The 17962-nt window shown below is 47.2% G+C and overlaps 2 protein-coding genes across 2 annotated transcripts in view; one reads left to right on the forward strand and one right to left on the reverse strand.

Annotated features, from left to right (window-relative positions):
• Nucleotides 1–4846, reverse strand: part of LMF1 (lipase maturation factor 1) — a 177411-nt gene extending 172565 nt beyond the window's left edge. Inside the window, exons 1-2 of the mRNA XM_010003575.1 lie at nt 4801–4846; nt 1779–2088 (exon numbers count right to left, since the gene is read on the reverse strand). Coding sequence (XP_010001877.1) covers nt 1779–2088; nt 4801–4846 — 356 coding nt within the window. The remainder of the gene's footprint in view (nt 1–1778; nt 2089–4800) is intronic.
• Nucleotides 4847–5704: 858 nt separating this feature from the next.
• The window catches only part of SOX8 (SRY (sex determining region Y)-box 8), a 20559-nt gene continuing 8301 nt past the window's right edge, over nt 5705–17962 (forward strand). Inside the window, exon 1 of the mRNA XM_010003576.1 lies at nt 5705–5745. Coding sequence (XP_010001878.1) covers nt 5705–5745 — 41 coding nt within the window. The remainder of the gene's footprint in view (nt 5746–17962) is intronic.

The following is a 17962-nucleotide window of genomic DNA, read 5'->3' on the forward strand; positions in this document are numbered from 1 at the left end:
TTCCTGCTGGCCAGCTCATTGTCTTCTGAGCTGCAGAGACCTCACTCTATTGCCCCTCAGGAAGAAGCTTTTGGACATGGTCTGCTGGACATTGGCAGTGGTTCAGTGCAGAAGTGGAAAAAGGCTCCTCTCTCTATCCCCTGCCCTTCACCTCTCCCTTAGAGACTTGAGAGATGCCAAACCAGGCAGGGATTCAACAGGCACAACTGGATTTCTTTGGCAAAAACTTGAGTCCTGTAGGACTGTCACCCCTCCAGCAGAGAAGACACCAGATCTCTGCCTTCAGTCTGCCTGTGCCAGGAAAAGCAACTGGGAGCAGAGGAGCAGCACAGAGCACAGCTGCCCAGCAAGCCAGAGAGCACCCGTTCCAGCCAGCCCTTCTTCACATCCAAACTGCAATGACTTCATAGCTCCACTGCAGCCACAGCACCACGGAGCTCCCCGAGCGCCTTGTGGGCACCAGCCAAGAAAGCCCCTTGTGCTCATGTCTTGCCCACTACTTCAGGACCAAGCTAGATCAAACCTTCAGCCTCAGGAGTCACTGCAGGTCCAACTTTCAGCTACAAAACCTTTGCAGCTCGAGGGGAAGGCTGGTAGGGTGATTATTTTTTTATCCCCACAAACAGAAACAAGCCCAGGAACACATCCAGACTTTGCTGCTACAGTGACAGGGGCTCCTGTGCCTCTGGCAATGAGAGCAGGATGATGCTTGAATTCTTGCCCTGTAACATAAAACATCTAGAAAAACAGACAAGCCATTTTGGAATGACTTGGAAATAGGCAACAGAGAACTATCCACCAAGTTATTTTTCAACTTTTGTGGCTTTCCTTCACAGCCTGAAGTTCACGCTGAGTTAAGAGCTCAGAGAATGGAGCTTTTCAGAAAACTGAAGCTGTTATCCTTCACCCACTTACATACCGTGGGGAGTAGGAGAGGAATGAATAGGACAGGACAAGACTCAGGGCTGCCCAAGCACATGCAAATCCTCAGTTAAATTCACTGACCCCTCTGCAGGGCAAGTGTCCTGTCATACGTTGCAGAGCCAGATGGTTTGAGAACATCTCAGTAACTCAGCTGCATCGTGCCTGTTGCAGAGCCAGATGGTTTGAGAAGAACATCTCAGTAACTCAGCTGCATCGTGCCCACAGCTTGGGCACCTCTTCATAGCCTTTTACCCCCCCGAGTTACCACACCACCTCTGCTACAGGCAGAGAGGTACTTGACAAGATGAACTAACAAAAGTGGGGGTTCTAAGAGCCTGTCCTCTTTTTTTTAACCAAGGTATTTGGAGCCTTAACAAGTGTGAGAACCACCTTTTGCACCACAGCCTTTCCCTGCAGCAAGGTGATATGCAGACAGTCACCATTTTACCTTTACTTTTCACCCCCCCAGGCTTTATCTACTTCTCTTGAGTGTTCCAGCTCTCTTCTGGATAGAAGTGAAAATTGTGAATCCATCCCAAAGGCAATTTTTAGGGGAATTCCCTTGCAACAGGCATGAGGGAAAGTAGCCCACAGCAGGGACAACGTGTAACATGGCATGTTATGCAGCCAATTTGCCTCTCAGAGAGGACAACAGAAATCAGGGCAGATATCCTGGGTAAGACAGGGAGCATGGGTTTGCCAATAAATAATTTATGCCAAACACTTCCCTTATCTCACATTCCTAAATTGTTCCTTACCAGATTACCAACCTCATACAGTAACAGAAAGTCCATGTGTACAACCAACATCAAGAGATTATAGAATAAAACAAAACAGAGAGCTTGTTAACCTACCAGATCTGTCCAACGTTGACCAAGGAGAGGTAGAGAAGCCACAGGAGAGCCATGAGGACCATGTTTGCACATCCAGTTACCAACACAAAGGCTGAAGTTGCCAAGCCTAACAGGGAGATGTAGTCCAAGATACTGTCCATGTCTGACCAGTCCAGAAACCAGATGATTGTTGGTGCATAGCTGAGAGCATCCAGGTTGATCTTCCCTTTGAAATACTTCTTGACATTCTGCAGGTAGAGTTTACAGGGGAGCAGCCCCTTCTCTCCTATCAGCTGCTTGTTTTGATGATATGCCACCAGGAAGGCCACAACTGGAGGAAAACAAGGAAAGAGGGAAAAATAAAGAAGTATCAGAAATCATGCAGGCTGAAGTACATATTTCAAGTCCAAGTTACAGCAGTAGATTCATGCATTGGGGAGGAATTTTTTCAGATGCCCTCATGCCCATTAAAATACAAGACAGTCATTTCTTTTAACCACGATGCAAAAGGCAGAGGAATTCTATAAATACTGTCTCTGCCTTCACACCAGGAAGTGGCACAGAGCCTGTTTTGAGATAATTCTCTCCTCAAGAGCTGGAAGGGACATGCCACTTGCTTCAGGCAAACTCAGCAATGCTCTTCTGGGAAAGAGCTCCTTGTAACTGAGCGACCTGACCCAGGGTAGGAACAGGAGGCTCAGCCCAGCTCCCTTCCACGCTGCCTGACCCGGGGTCACTCACACACACTGTTCACCTCCTCAGCTTAATTGCACTGCAGGGTACAAGTGAAAGTAACACAATCATTTCGAGACTTTCAGCCTGAATTTCCTTTCCACAAAAAGCATTTGGAAAGGAGACACTGAGAAGCCCTTGGGTCCTGCACAGGGACCAGGGAGCAGCCAGAAGGGGACACACAAACCCCTTCACCTTTGCAGCACCAAAGACACAGCTGGACTTTTCCAGCCCCTCCTATTGCAGCTTCACAAAACATTCTGCAATGTAAATAGACAATAGCTCCAACACAGGTTTTGTTGTGGATGGTGATGCTCAGTGTCTGCTGCTCCCAGCACACAGCCCAGGGCAGAGTGGGGGCAGATTGTGCTCACAAGGTTGCACTTTAGAGGACAACACATCTCCAGTGATACAGAACATCCACCTATCAAGTATTGGATCATTCCCTTGTATTGAAAACATGTCATATTTCAAAATATTGTGAATGAAACCACTTCAACTCATGCACACCATTCAAGGGGTGTCTAAAGGACACCTTAATTCCCTTGGCACCATCATGGGAAATAGTATCCACTGCAAGTGCAGAACACAGGAGTTATGCTGGGGGTCGACCTTCTGGATCCTCTCACATCCTGGTAGGCTGGAAATGCAAAGTCTTAATATTTTCCTGTCCTCTAAATTGTTACTTTTTACATGTCACTACAGCTCTCTCATTTATAGTGTCTGTGCTCTTGCACTGGACAATCTTAGAATAGCCAGATGCTTTTTTTAACAGCACACAAGCAATTTAATTACAGATTATAGCCCTAGAATTTGATGTTCTACAGAGAAAATTGGTCAGCTTCTAGGGATTAGCTCATATTTTAGGAATCTCCTCCAGTTACCAATTTGCAGTTTGTAACTGTAGCCATCTCCATTTCTCAGGAAAAAAAAAAAGATTAAGGCCAACATTTCCTGATTAGGCTCTATAAATTTGGCTCCCAGCAGCTGACTTACCCATCTTTTAACCAGTATCCAAACACCAGCCACATCACATGCAGCAATACCAGAGGCCTTGCAAAAAGGCCAATTTGTTCTCCCCCCACCAGCCCTCCATAGTTAATGATCAAATCTGTTTCCTTCCTTATCTGAACATTGTCATTCTGCAAACAGAGTGTTCATCTGGTTGGTGACTCTCACTGGGAACACTGGTGGAAATTCTATGGGAAACCATATCCCCAGTTCAGACCCAGATCCCCATTTCTTTGAAGTCTGAGTAGCAACCAAATGTCTGCAGCCCCAGGGAGCAAAAATAAATGTCCCATTCCCTGCAGACACACACAAAGGTCTCCAGTGGATTTCAGTTAATCCACTTAACACTCCAGCTCTTTGCACACGCCATCTATTTTGTTCCCAGTTGAAAAACCACTAAAACTCACAATCCAACACATCTCTGAGGTCACTAGGAGGGTTTCCATTGATTTCAACAGATCCTGAATCACAGTAACACAATAAACTTGGGGGTTTAATTGGTTGCATCCCTTTCCATCTGTCTTTGATACACAGTGAAGGATTTTACAAACTACTAAAAGAAATGCAGAATATTTTACTCAGTTATGGACAGGGAGGGAGAAGAGAAAAAACTGATGGAATACTAAAGAACCAGCTTTGGACTGCAAATCAATTGTTTTATATTTTCGAGCATTCAGCTTTTTCTGCCAACACTCCAATGGGCACAACTGTGTAACGAAGGTGCTTGATCCATGAAACAAGCAGAAATCTAGAGCTTCTAAGCCTCAGACAACTTCCTACTTTCATTTCTGGTTTTAAAAAAAACCCAACTAACTCTGCCTTAAAGCTCCAAGGCTTGATTTCCCTTGATTAGCACCACAATTTACTGCAGTTTTCTAAGAGTGCTAATCAAATTCAGCTCTAAATGCCACAGAAATTACTGCCCCAACCCATAACTGCTAAGCAGTTGGTTTCTTTTCCTAAAAAAAAAATAAAATATCTAAATTAGACCCCTGCACAGCATGCAAGATAAACAAGGAAAGGATATATTAGGAAAAACAAACTACAGCAATTGCAGAAAAGTACACATTGTATGTACAAAATACTGTACAGCTTTTTTAAGTCTGCAAGCAGCAAAGCCTGCATTCTAGGTTGGCATGAACTACACATCTAAAGATTGCCCAGTTTGGGCTCCAAAGTGTTGGGGTTTTTTTCCCAGAGCACTAGTTTCTCATAAGGCACTGCACTGCTGATACTTCATACATTATGATTTCACAACCAAACCCCACCCACAACGGCCCTAATTTGATGAAGAACTCACCTAACCCATAACAAATCCTGACCATCCCACCTACGCCCTGGTCCATCACTCTCCCAAGCCCTGAGGGTCCATCAGCAGGTACAGTTTATTACTCCTATGAGCCAGCATTTCCTTGCTTGTGCTGCTCCATCCTGGATCCAGCTCCCTCTCCTGGACACTCCCCAAGCTGAGCTGCTGTCTCAAGTCGTGCTGTCCCTCCACTCATCTCCAGCATCTTTTGGAGCACGTTTGAAAGGCACCTCCCTGAGGCAGGACCCACTTCTCAGACCCCACCACCAAGCTGTCTAGCCCTCCTCTCCCAAGGCACCAGCTAAGCCTTCCAGAGGCTTCGCCCTGGAGGCGGCACTTCCCATGGTACCAGACACGTGCAATAGCTGAAACTAAAGACAAATTCTGCAGAGGATTCCAACAACACAGGACATGTACACATCACGTTATTTATCAGCTTGTCACTGCTTCCTCTCCCTGAGCTCCTACCCAGAAAATGTACCTTTAAATTATCTGTAACACAGACCCTGCTACCTTCTCCAGGAACCTCCCCTTTGATCTTGGCTTAGTTGGAAGGGGAAGGAAAGGGGGGTGGGTCCCTTCTGCCCACAAAGCCTGTGCTTTTCTTCCTCTTCCTTAACCCCTATTCTGAAACTTCACTCCTGTTGGCCTTATATATAGGCATTTTCCACTCTTCACCTTCCCACTCCCTCCAGATAAACTTGGTCCAAAAGTTTGCTTCCACCTTGGGCACTGGCTGCCGTGCCTGCTGCCTGGCTGGGCATGGGGAAGGTTAACTGCTCCCCTCCTCTTCCTGGCAAGGCTATTTGCTCCTTCGCAGATTAAAAATGCTCAGTCTCAGTGACTCCCAAGCTCCCTCCCACTCAGGAGGCAGAAGGAGCCTTTGACAGCTCACATGGGAGCACACTCCTCTACCTGCTGCAAGCTGATCTTTACGTAAGTAATACATGTAAATTGTCAGCAACTGCTAATAGACCTTCACTACTTATTCTCACCTCAGATGGTGCTTTACTGTACTTTTCCATTAACTCTCCCCCTCCACCTTCTCCTTCCCCTCCCAGCCTCCTCTCCCCCCAGACTGAACACCTTCCTTGTTCAAACCCACATGCTACCAATAAACACAACCCAAGCATGCAACACGAGTCACCCAGCTGAAATTATTTGATCTGTCCATATTGCCCTGTCACCTCAGTTCCTTTCCCCCAGTCCAGGTTCAGCCTGTCATGGTAGGAGAATGAGAGAATCCCATTCTTCATGCCCTGTAAAGATTTAAAGATGTGAAATCCAAACCTTTCTGGTCATACGGCTTGTTCTCTCCTCCAGTAAAAGAAGTCTTAACTTTTACTTAAAGCCCAAACCACAAGAAGGAATGAACCAAGAGCAAAGACGTCTGCACGAAAACCAAACTACATTTTGTACACACACACAAATCTGTGTGGAGCCATATACCAAGTGCACCTTTGACCCAAAACAAGCATTCAAAAAGGGCCCTGTGCTGGATCCTGACAAGCTGAGATTTTGCTACTGAAAAGAGAAAAAGGGAAGCTATGCACACTCCTCTCATTACAGTCTGATAAATTAATCAAATCAAGTTTTCAATTGATAAATTGCCCAACAAAGTTTTGCAACACAAAAGCAACAGCACTGTGGTACTGAGCAAAGAGCCAGAGTGAAACCAAGCCCCCCCTTTTCATCTTGCAAGCCTAGAGCCACAAGCAGGCACACAGCAAAGCAGTCTGTTCTCAGCAGGGTTTTGGTTTATTGCCATTCGCAGCAAAGCTGAAGGCTTTGGGGTGGTTGCTTTGGAGGCTTTTTAAACACTTACCTCCACATTTCCCCTTTGCTTGAAATAATGTGGGAGCAAATAGAAAAGGCTGGGCTGTGGCACTGCTAAAATGCTTCCCCAGAGGAGCCAGGTTGTTGAGAAGCATACAAGCAGCAGTCCAGCCTGCAGCTGGAGGATGCTCTGAGAAGATCCTTCTGCTCCAGACCAGCTCTGGACAAGCAGCAGACTGGGAGATACTCCCCTTCTCACTTCTTGCCAGCATTTCCCTGAAACTATCTCCACTTGCTATGAATTTATCTGCCCACAGTGAGAGTGCTTTGTTCAGGACCAAACAATTCTGTCTCGCTGACACGGCTCCTTCGTGGGGATGGTGTGGCTGGCTCAGAGGACACAGAGCTAACACACTGCCCGTGTTGTGCAGACCTGCCAACAAGTGCTGTGCTGCAATTAAACATTTTGAGTGAGAAAAAGTGTCAGAAGTAATCCTGACTAGACGAGCTGAAAGCTACTGGGAGCCTTTTCATATCACTAGAGGAAGAGACTGGGGGAAAAGCAGGGGAGATGGCACAGACAGAGAAGAGGAAGGACACTGGGGAGAGCCAGGAACCTACAGAAAGCTGAAACCCCCCAAGAAGGCTTTAGATGTCAGAATTAGGAAGAAGCAGCATGAACCTCCTGTGGCTCTAGCTCTGGGAAAAGAAAATAGTACTATTAAACAATATGTAAGGAGAAGATCAAGTGGATTTAAAGAATAGCTTTTATTTCAAAGCACTCTACAGAGCCTGGCTGAAATTGGGAAGGGTGGTATCTAATTACTTAAACTTCTACATCTGGAATCTGATGATAGCAAGCATCCAAAAAGGGCAGTTTGCAATTTAGAAGGAGGGTGAGGGGAGCAAATCATGCCCTTTTTTTTTTCTCAGGAGCTATTTACCTGTTACATGACTTCCAACCAGACCTCAAAGGCTTTATGTATTTATAAAAAGTCAATCCCTGCCATAAAGAACAACAGCATGAGACCAGGACAGAAAACCTTCAAATCCCAAAAGGGCATTTGTCCAAGCCTCCCTGTCCCATGAATTATTGTATTAAAGATTGCAACTGGACAAGCTGAAATGGTGGAAACCTGTGAGACAAATCTCTAACTGGCACACCAATACTACACAAAGATGCCTTTACAGAAACAAAGAGAGGGATCTGGGCGCAGAGCACTGGCTAAAAAAACTACGTAGTTGTTCTCTTCCTCAGTGTTCAAGGCTGGATTCTGTCTTACTTCACATCCTCCTCCTCCAAAAGGATTTTAGCACTGCCCATACTTACTTGGTGAAGTGGAGAAAGAGGTCCCAGAGCTGAAAATGTCTCCTAGAGCTGTCAGTTATAAGAATTTAAGTGCCACCTAATTTACAAGTGCACAGTGCTGGCTACTATTAAAACCAGAAATGGACAGACAGGCCTTTCATTTACCTCAGTGCTGGGAAGATCCCACTGGCACAGCCCTGCTGCAAAGAGCAAACCTCAATTATCACTTGCAGCTTGAATCCATCTTCCCCTTCCTTTCTATTCCTACAAGCAGCAGGTGGCTGTGGACCCCGACCTCCATGAATCATCAGATCCTCTCCCACCTTCCCATCTCTTGCTTGCCTCTCAGACAACAGCTGCCTTGCCAGGGACTTCCCAGGCTCTGGCTGCTTCTGGAAACCCCCTTGGAAAAAAGGAGAATGTTCTTATAACCAAAGGGGGTGGGGGAGAAGGGAGGGCACACAGGACACCTCACACCTGCCTTGCTCCTCCTGTCCTTTCCACAGAAGAACCAGTTGCACTAACAGGCAAAGGTACAATCATCAGGGGGTGACAACTTCCCTGATACTTTAACACAAGGTCCCTCCCAAAGGATTTGTTGCTTGACAAAGCAGAAATGAAGGGGTTACATTGAAATGAATGAAGTGGAAGAAGGGGGAAAAACGTCCCAGCAGTGAGGAATGTCAAACTGTCACAGCAGCATCAACCGTCTCCTCAGGCAGCCTGAGGCTGCGGGTGCAGGATCGCCACGTCTGGGGAAAAAATCATCTGTCAGAGTAAATGGTTCCATCTTCAGAAAAGAGCTTGGAAGAGGAGCTTGGCACAGAGGCTTTTAAATTGTTTTCTGCTGTTTCTAAGCCCAGGCTCTCAGAAGAGATCAAAAGGCAACCCACCTTCCCTGGAGAGCATCCTACCCCGACAGCCGTGTCACGGCCCTGCAGCCTTGGACTGCAGGGGAACCTGCCTGCTCACCCCTCCATCTCTCAGACACACCAATTAGTTCCCACTCCACGAGTGCTTCCACTGTAGGCTGCACAGCATCTCCTGTGCTCCAAGATCAGGGCTGGAGCTCTAGCACCACTGCACTGACAGCCTGAGTCAGAAATTGACTTGTATCAAATCTGGCCCAGGTTGTTTGGCTCTTCATCAACCAAAACAAACATCAAAAATCACATGTCACCCGATTGCAACCAAGCTGAAATTGCATAACAAGCAGGCAAACTTCTGTCAATTGCAAGGGCAGAGCCATCCCCCTACCCAGCTCCTTTCAGCTCTGCTGCACAAGTCCTTTACTCTGAGGCTACCTCTCTGAAAAGGGTTTCCTCACTCCAGACTGCAGAAACATTTCAGGGTCTACTCCCCACTTCTGCCACTCCCATACGTTCCCACTCCTCTTCTGAAAACCACAAAGCCCAGTTCTCCCTATTTCCCAACATCTTGCTTTCACTTCCCAGCCTCCCATCTCACCCCCATCCTCTGGCCTGCAAACACTCACTCTCCCTTTCTCCCTGCAGCCCACAGGCTTCAATCATCTCCATGATTTAACTCACCTGACCCTGAATGGGGTACTCACTCCTGCTCTCATTACCCTCAATCAAGTCCCCCACTCACCAGAAGGTCCCACCTGGTTGACTCACTCTTCACCCTCCCCTGCCCCATCACTCCCTTACCAACTCCCACCCCTCCAGCCACTGTCTCTCCCTTTCTCTCCCCCCCAGCAGCCCCTTCCCATCGAACCCATCACCACCCCACAGGGCAGCATTGGGTGGCACGTTTATACCCCTGAATTCCAAGCGCACAGCAGAGAACACTAATCAGTGTTTCCTAAGGAAACTGCAGACTGAGCCACGGGAAACTCAGCAGTCTGGATTTACACACGAGGGAATATCAGAATCGCTTTCATTTTGACTGAAAGAGTCATAACCCTGCATTTCATCGAGGGCTGAAACCAAACTAGAAACAGAGCACGTGTCAAACCCATACGAAACTACAGCTTCTGCATGGTTTTGATGCAAAATAATCTAAGCAGGCTGGCAGCCTACAAATCCTAACGATTTTGTGGACAAATCTGGGGCAAGTTTAGAATTTGTAACATAGTGTGTTACATGTCAGGTTCAGTTTCCATGTGAATATTTCTCAAGTGGAGCACCAGTGGGCCTGGAGCAGGGCTCTGAGCATTCCGAGCCAGAGCACGAGCTGAAGCAGCACAGCTGAGGTCAGGAACCTGTTTCACCAGTAACCACGGGTAATGGTCAGTGTCCATAGTCATGTCCATGCCAGTGCCAACAGGCAGCGTTGGCAGCCAAGGATGTCATGTCTGTCCAGCCCTACTTGGATGCTAAAGGCCTGATTCTGTAAGATGAGGATTTGTTCCCTTGCTCAGCTGACTCACAATATCTGCCTTGATGAGGAAGGACTGCCAGCTCTGGGCAGCCCCGCTCGCAGCTCCCAGCCTCATGGGGTGAGCAAACCCTCCTTGCAGCTCCACCAACACGGGAGCCCAACTTGACCTATCACCACCCCGGCCACCAGCTGCAGGGCTCCCGTCCCGCAGGAAAACACGAGTGGGAAACTGCGTTTCCCATCTCTGCTGTCCCCTCGAGCTACACACACACACACACACACACACATAATAGCACCACACAGAATATGAGTATTTAACAGCAGTCAATGAATAAAGCTGTCAGCTCAGAGCACCTCCCTGCCACCAGTGCCTTTGCAGAAGGCTGGGACATCAGGGGGTGCCAAAACATCAAGCTCCATTATCCCAAAGGAGAACACTTGGAACTTGGCAAGGGATAAAGTGAGAAGTGTGTTGATATAAATAACCCTGCTTGATAGCACCCTCATAAAACAGCCCACCCTAATTAGCAGCACTGCCAGCCCTGCACACCAGGGGGGAGATCTGTTCATGTACAGTGCATCTGCTCTGGGTGTCACTGTGCTTTGAGCCCTCATGTTCTTTGGAACACTTATTACTTGAACTTGGTGGATATCATCTAGTTTCTCCATCCCTTCCCCTGATGCATCCAGCAACCTGGTCCTTTTCTAACCCACTATCACCAGAGGGGAGTCTCTGCATCTCTCATTTCACATATAGATGTCCCTGTACATCCAGGTTCCTGTACCAAACCCCTTTCAGACCTTGCACTACAAGCAGTTCTGTCTTCTCTAGTCTTCCCTGTAACACTCCAGTGTTCACAAAACACTCAAAGCAGAGAACAAGGAGGGCAATCCATGGTAAATACAGAATCACAGAGTGGTCTGGGCTGGAAGAGACCTCCAAAGATCACCAAGTCCAATCCCCCTGCTAGAGCAGGACCAAAAAACCACACACAACCAGGGCAGGTCACTCAGAAAGGCATCCAGACAGGTCTGGAATATCCCCAGAGAAGAAGACTCCACACCCTCCCTGGGCAGCCTGTCCCAGGGCTCTGTCACCCTCACAGCAAAGAAGTTCTTCCTCACATTGAGGTGGAACTTCCTGAGCTTGAGTTTGAATCCATTGCCCCTCATCCTGTCACAGGGCACAAGTGACAAGAGGTTGTCCCTTCCTTCTTGACCCCCAGCCCTCATGTATTTATAGACATTAAATAGGTCCCCCCTCAGTCTTCTCTCTAGACTGAACAGCCCCAGGTCTCTCAGCCTTTCCTCATCAGGCAGGTGTTCCAGTCCCTTCATCATCCTTGCAGCCTCCCTTGGACACTCTCAAGTAAATCCCTGTCCCTCTGGAACTGGGGAGCCCAGAACTGGACAAAACACCCCAGCTGGGGTCTCACCAGGGCCGAGTAGAGGGGGAGGAGAACCTCCCTCAATCTGCTGGACACTGTTCTTCATGCACCCCAAGATACCAATGGCCTTCTTGGCCACAAGGGCACATTGTTTAATGCCCATTCCCTCCTTTCCCCATATTCTCAGGTGGCACAGACCAACATCTTTCTGGAGAAAAGATAAGCAGCCAGACTGGCAGTTGCCTTCCTCTTTTGTTTTAAATTATGTGGTTCATTCATAAGGGAGGAACGGGGGTTCCAGTCCACAGGCATGTCATGGTTTTGCTTCCACACACTCTTATTTTGCAATTTCTAGTTCCATTCAAGCATTTCAACCATGTCTTACCAAGAATTTGCATTCAATGGAGGGGCAGGGGAAGCTCCCAGGGCACTGAGTAGTTTAGATTAATCAGATCATTATTTCTCTATGCATAGTGATTCTTTGAAATTAAATTACATTTAGCTTTGAAATTAAATTATTATTACTTGCTAACTAAAAGTAGGAAAACTGTTTCTGAGGAACTGAAAACTTGCCAAAGGCTGCAGTTAGAAGCTACTTGAAAATTCAACTGGAATTTACTAATACACTTCCAAAGAGCTTACAAACATTTTCAGATCAAAACAAGTAAAAAGAAAAGGATTCAAATCCTTCCAACATGAAGGCTTTGAGAACAGTCACCATAAGCCCAGTCCTAGATCCAACCATTTGGTCACTAGGCTGCTTCCTCCAGATTAAGGAGACAAAGCCCAATTCCAGCCTCTGTTTGTGGTGATTTCCACCCACTCCTACCCCACCCAATCCTACTTTTTCCCTCCTCCCTTGGCCACCAGGAGCTCAGGGTGCAGCAGATTTCCATCCCACCTGAGGGAAACCACCTCTGCTCCAGGTGTTGCCTTCTGAGAGTCCTACAGACAGAGCACCCACCAGCCTGTCTCCAGCCCTGCTCCCTGCTGGAAGGATTGCTCAGGGCAGGGCCAGCAGAAGAGGCTGAGCACACACAAGCTCACAAGTTTTTGTGCTGCCATTGGAGTCCCAGGCACCAGAGTGACCTGAACAAGAATCCACCACATCTGGGCCAACTCCTCTTGCTGCTAAAACACCTTGGGTAAGAGTTTTCCTTTGGTCACTTGCTCCCTTTTGTATGCTCAATGCTTTATAAGTACTTTTTCATCTGCCCCAAACAAAGACCCCCCAGCTCTCCCCACAGCCCCCCCAGCTCACCCCGCAGCCCCTCCGCACCTGCTCTCAGTCCCTAAGGAAAACAAAAATAAAAATTAAGCTAAATTCCTCAGGCTTTTGCCACCGGCCCCTTCCGAGTCCGCTGCGACTCCTACTTCCCGCAGTCACAGCCACCAAGCACTGGACTCCGTGTTGAGTTCATAAACACTATTTATTTCAGCAAACCCCCCTGACACCGCGGCCTAGCCCGGCCTGGTGGAGCCCAGACGTGTGGCCCGGCTCCTGCTGCAGGCCCTGCAGGCCCGCCTGGCCTATCTGTTATCAGGTGTAACATTATTCAACGCTTTTCAGACTGTAAACCGGTCCCTTCTAAATGCCTCTTTTGTTTTTCCAGTTTCCCATCCCCGCTGCTTACATTGTTCTCCTCAGAAAAAAAAAAAAAAAACACAACACAACAACCCCTACATAATGGTGCATTGTATAAGGGAAGAAAAATAAGCTGTTTGTTGGAGGCCTCTGGTGTGGTGGAGTTTTGCTCTCCCTTTGGGTTTGCCAGGAGGTTTGGGCAGATAAATGTAAGGAGATGGAAGGGAAAGGTTTCCTTTGGGGAGTCCTTATGGAAGTTTACGGCAAATTCCACATTAAATGGCAATGTGTGTAAAACAAACTGGATAATTGAGGAAATCACTGAGGAAAAGCAGAGGGTTTAGGCTAAAGATCTAGCGGAAAGGCAGGAGTAACGGGAGCTGGGAAGGGAACATGGAGATGGGTTGGTTTTCCTAGCTGAAGGTCGCCCTGGGAGCTGCGGGGTGGGCAGGGTGGGAGGGCAGCAGGAGCAAACACCAAACTCAGCCCGGGGGACACGGTGTGTCAAGAGCGCCTTGCAACAAGACGAGCTGCAAAGTTGGAAGCCTATTAAATGGCATAAAACTGCTGTTGCTCTGAGGGACTGATCCAACCATCATAAAAGGCAATGGAAGCCTTTCCTTTAGCTTTATGGGAAGATGGATCAGGCTATAAAGGAAAACATGCGATAAAACGGTAGATTAGAATATCAAATGACCTCCTTCCTGCTCTGGGTTCCTGCTGGCCCAGGCTTTGTGCAGACCTGCAGCCCTGGTGGGGTTTCTCCTCACTTACCTAGTTACTGTCAGCTTTTATTTTCATGTCACGATTTCCCCTGGCGTCCCCTCTTTTCAAAGTAAGGTATCAAAAAAAAAGAAAAACAATGTAAAAAAACCAAACCCACACAAAACAAAAAACAAGCCAGTAAGGCCAACGAGATATTTAAGAGAGAGGCTCTGAGCCTGAAAGTCTCAAAAGGAAAGTGATTCATAAATGTCAGGCCAACAGGCAGGCGCTGAGGCATCATTGATGCTGATTTTCATTCAACAAAATGCTCCCCGCCACGTCCCCCCGCCCGACCCTATTTTGCTGTGTTCCAAACAGCTGCAAAAGTGACAGAGAAACAAGCATTTACTGTCACAGCACCCAGCAGCTGTCCCCACCAGCACCTCAACCCTGCTGTCCCTGGCACCCTAAATTACTCTGTGTTCATTCAGGTCTAGTCCTTCACCCCTCTGGCTGCCAGGAATTGGGTTTAAATAAAACAGAGAAAGTGAATGTGTGCAGAAATAACTATTTTGTAAAGCAGCAGTAACATTTGGGGACTCCTCTAAAGAAAACATACATTGATTTATGTATAATGCAGTTATACACAGCCCATCTGAGCATTCAGTTGCATTTGCTAAATGGGAGGTGGGGAATCTTACAAAGAATTTGGGGGCTTCCTTCTACGAGTTAAGATTTTTCCTGCAGTAATATTTTTTCCTTTAAAATCCCTCATCCTTCCCTGTGGAAATCTGATCTTTCACTCCAGGGCTGGCAGGATTAAGGCTGAAAAGGATTTTCAGAGGAAGAATTACCTTTTTTTTTTCCTCCTGTGTTTGCACAGCATCTGTAATGAGGGGGTGCTGAGTCAGAAAAGGGATTCCTAAGCGGTACCACAGGACAAACAATTAATAATCACGTAATGAACAGAACTGTGGTAGTTCTCCATGATTTTGAAAAGATGCTGCTGTTTCACAGCCATCTCTGAGCTGCCACTGAAGGGCTGTATCCTCTGGTGGAGGGAAAAATCTTTTGTCAGTGTCTCACCTGTGTGTTGTTGATCCCACAGGAGCATATTTTATGTTTGTAGCTGGTGTCTTAGAATATTTGAACAGCAATAACCCATTGTCGTATCTTTTCCTCTCCACTGGCTTCAGTCTTTGTGCACTCATGTTTCTTGAGATGGAAAGAGGCTGCTGTCCCTTTCAGGTCTGTAACTGCTTTCCCCTGCGGGTCCTTCCCTGCCAGCACCACGATGTGCAGCTTCAAGATAAAAACTCAGAACAAGCCACTGATTAACTCTTTTTTTTTTTTTTTTTTTTTTCCCTACTGGGATGTTAAAAAAATAACAACCATTTAAAAATATGTTTCTTTTTTTTTTTAGCAAAGGTTACTTGATTTTATTTCAGCAGAAAATCCACACCAGTCCAAATGCAAAGATTTTCATGAAGCCCCCACTGCCTTTGACTCACACTCAAGTAAAAGCTTTCCAAAAATAAATGTCCTTTTTCTCTGATAACTGTCACCACAATGAAGCCTAGAAAAGGGCTTAGGAATCCCATGCTCTCCTCTCCACTTCCCTCTGAAGCAGAAGAGAGGTCAGGAGGGTCCTGCCCAGTGCAGGTGTGCAGAGTTTCTTGTATCAACGCCAGGTAAATGTCCATGGGTTGAAAAAGAGCTGCTGGGGGACGTGTTTGTCACACAGCTGCTGAGCTATCCCTGGCCAGCAAAAAGGAGGGATGCCAGAGCTAAGTACCCCATTAACACAGTAACAACTAATATTAAACTAATATTTAAGCCTCTCTCTTCCCCCCACCCCGATCTGAGCAGGCTGCAGCAGCTGTGTGAGGGGGGCAAGTTTGCATCTACTCACCGTGATGGAATCCTTGAGACCCCAGCTCTTCCCAATCCACAGAAATGCCTCTAATGTCAGGATTTGGATGAGGCTGTGCAATAAAAACTTGTTCTTGCTGTGGTGGGAGCACACAGTGATTCTGTGATAGCACACAGTCATTTTTACTCCTGCTGTAGAGGTGAAAAGAAGTTCAAGAGCACAGCTAAGCACAGAGGTGGGTGCTGTGGAAACGCCGAGCACTAAATACCCAAAGTGTTCATTAGGATTTTGCAGAAAGGTTCTGTCCCTTTTACTCCCAAATCATCCAGAGCATCAAGGCTCATTTCATGTGAACAGAAGACAAATTTTGGACCTAAGCTGATCTGCAAGCAGCAGAGCAATATAAAGTCAGCCTGAAATTTGCACGAGCAGGCACCAGTTGTGTGCTGGACCCTTCCCGAGCACACAGAGGACTGGACCCATCACTACAGTTCATCTTGAGAGCAAAGCTTTTCAGCTCTGCTGTTTTAATTGAAATTAGTTGAAAGGTACCACGGGTTGTTTGTTTGCTTGGTTGGTTGGTTTTTTTTGTTTGGGGTTGTTTTTGTTTTGTTTTGTTTTGTTTGTTTGTTTGCTTGTTGAGTTGTGTGTTTTTTCTTGTTTTCTTTTTTCAGGTATCAGGAGCTTTCCTGAAAAGGATTGCACTTGGTTTCACAGCAACCTCTGAGCTGCCCCTGAAGGGCTGTATCCTCTGGGCAGAGCATTAATCCTGCAGATGTCAGAAGCTCATTTGAACACGACACATAAGTTACTCTTATCTGATACGGGGCTGTGTTTTTTTTTCCCCTTTAAGGTTCTCTCTGTTTGCTCTTTGAAATTCCCATGTAAAATCTGCTGGCAGTTCAAAGGCAGCCAATTTTTAAAAAACTATACCTTCCCCACTTGATCAGCTGAAGCCACAGAGCCCACCTTTGGGCTGGGCCTCAACCCAGCCAGGGAAGGAGCACAGCATGTGTGCGTGTTGCAGAGCACATCCTGTCACGTGCAGCAGTTCCCATGTGCTCTCAGGCTCTGAAAACACCTTCCCTCTCTTTTGCAGAAGATGAAATTTCTCTTTCTAGACATTAGTGGGGCTCTGACTGCTCTGAAGCCAACGCACACACACTTATTGCTGCCTAGCAAATAGGCACAGCAGAGAGGAACTGGGATGGGAGGTCAAGACACCTCCATGCCGTGGGCATTCTGAGGGTTCCTTGGTGACAAGTGACAATGTGATGGAGTCAGACCTCATAGTTAGTGCCTGATCCACAGGAACACTGGTGTGAACTAACCAGGAGGTTTATTGGAGACCATCTTGGACTTCAAGGAAAATGAAGCAATATTGACAGTATTGGCAGGCAGACCTCCAGTCCACCAAGTCCTCTCCATACACACCCTGCTTGGGTGCAAAACTTAATGCTCCATCGGGCAACAGGAATCTCAGGTCTTTCCTCCCACATCTGCACCCTTTCCCTGGAAATGTCATGGCCTGCCCTGCAGCAGGCTGGGTCAAGACAGAGAAACATTAGGCTGAGTCTAGATGATGCATCATGTGGTATCACTGCAAGACCTTCTCCCCTGGGCTTCATCATCTGCCCTGTGCAACATCATCTGTTCCTGTGCAAACATCCCTGGTACTGTGCTGTACAAAACTTGAACATGAGACCCTGCAAGACCAACAGTGATGCTTGAACCCACTTGTCCCAGCATAATCTCATTCCATTTCATGGATGAGTTAACTTCTCAGGAAACCAGAGCTACGAAAGTTTCCCAGGTGCTCCAGCTCCCTCCACTCCCTGTGTGATCTCAGATTCCCACAGCCTTGCCCAGCTCAGATCAGCCTGCAGAGCAGGACAATGCTGCTCCCTCCACCAGCTGAGAACTGATACTATGAGACATGCAATGGTTTGTGCAAGGTCACCAAGCCAGACATGAAACACGATACATCCTGCTCTGGGTTCCAGACGTTACCTCTTCCCTGTGCCCATCTTGAGAGTAAGAGGAAGTAACTACAAGTTGTCCTCCTCCTTCTACCTGCATCGGACAAAGAGGAATTCAAGTGTGTGGGCTGGGAAATGCAATTCCCTCCCTCGGGAAGAGCTGGGAAGCCCTGAAAGGTAACAGCTTCCGAGGAG

Source organism: Chaetura pelagica, unplaced genomic scaffold (assembly GCF_000747805.2).
Source record: "Chaetura pelagica isolate M959 unplaced genomic scaffold, ChaPel_1.0 scaffold408, whole genome shotgun sequence".
NCBI classification, from domain to species: domain Eukaryota; kingdom Metazoa; phylum Chordata; class Aves; order Apodiformes; family Apodidae; genus Chaetura; species Chaetura pelagica.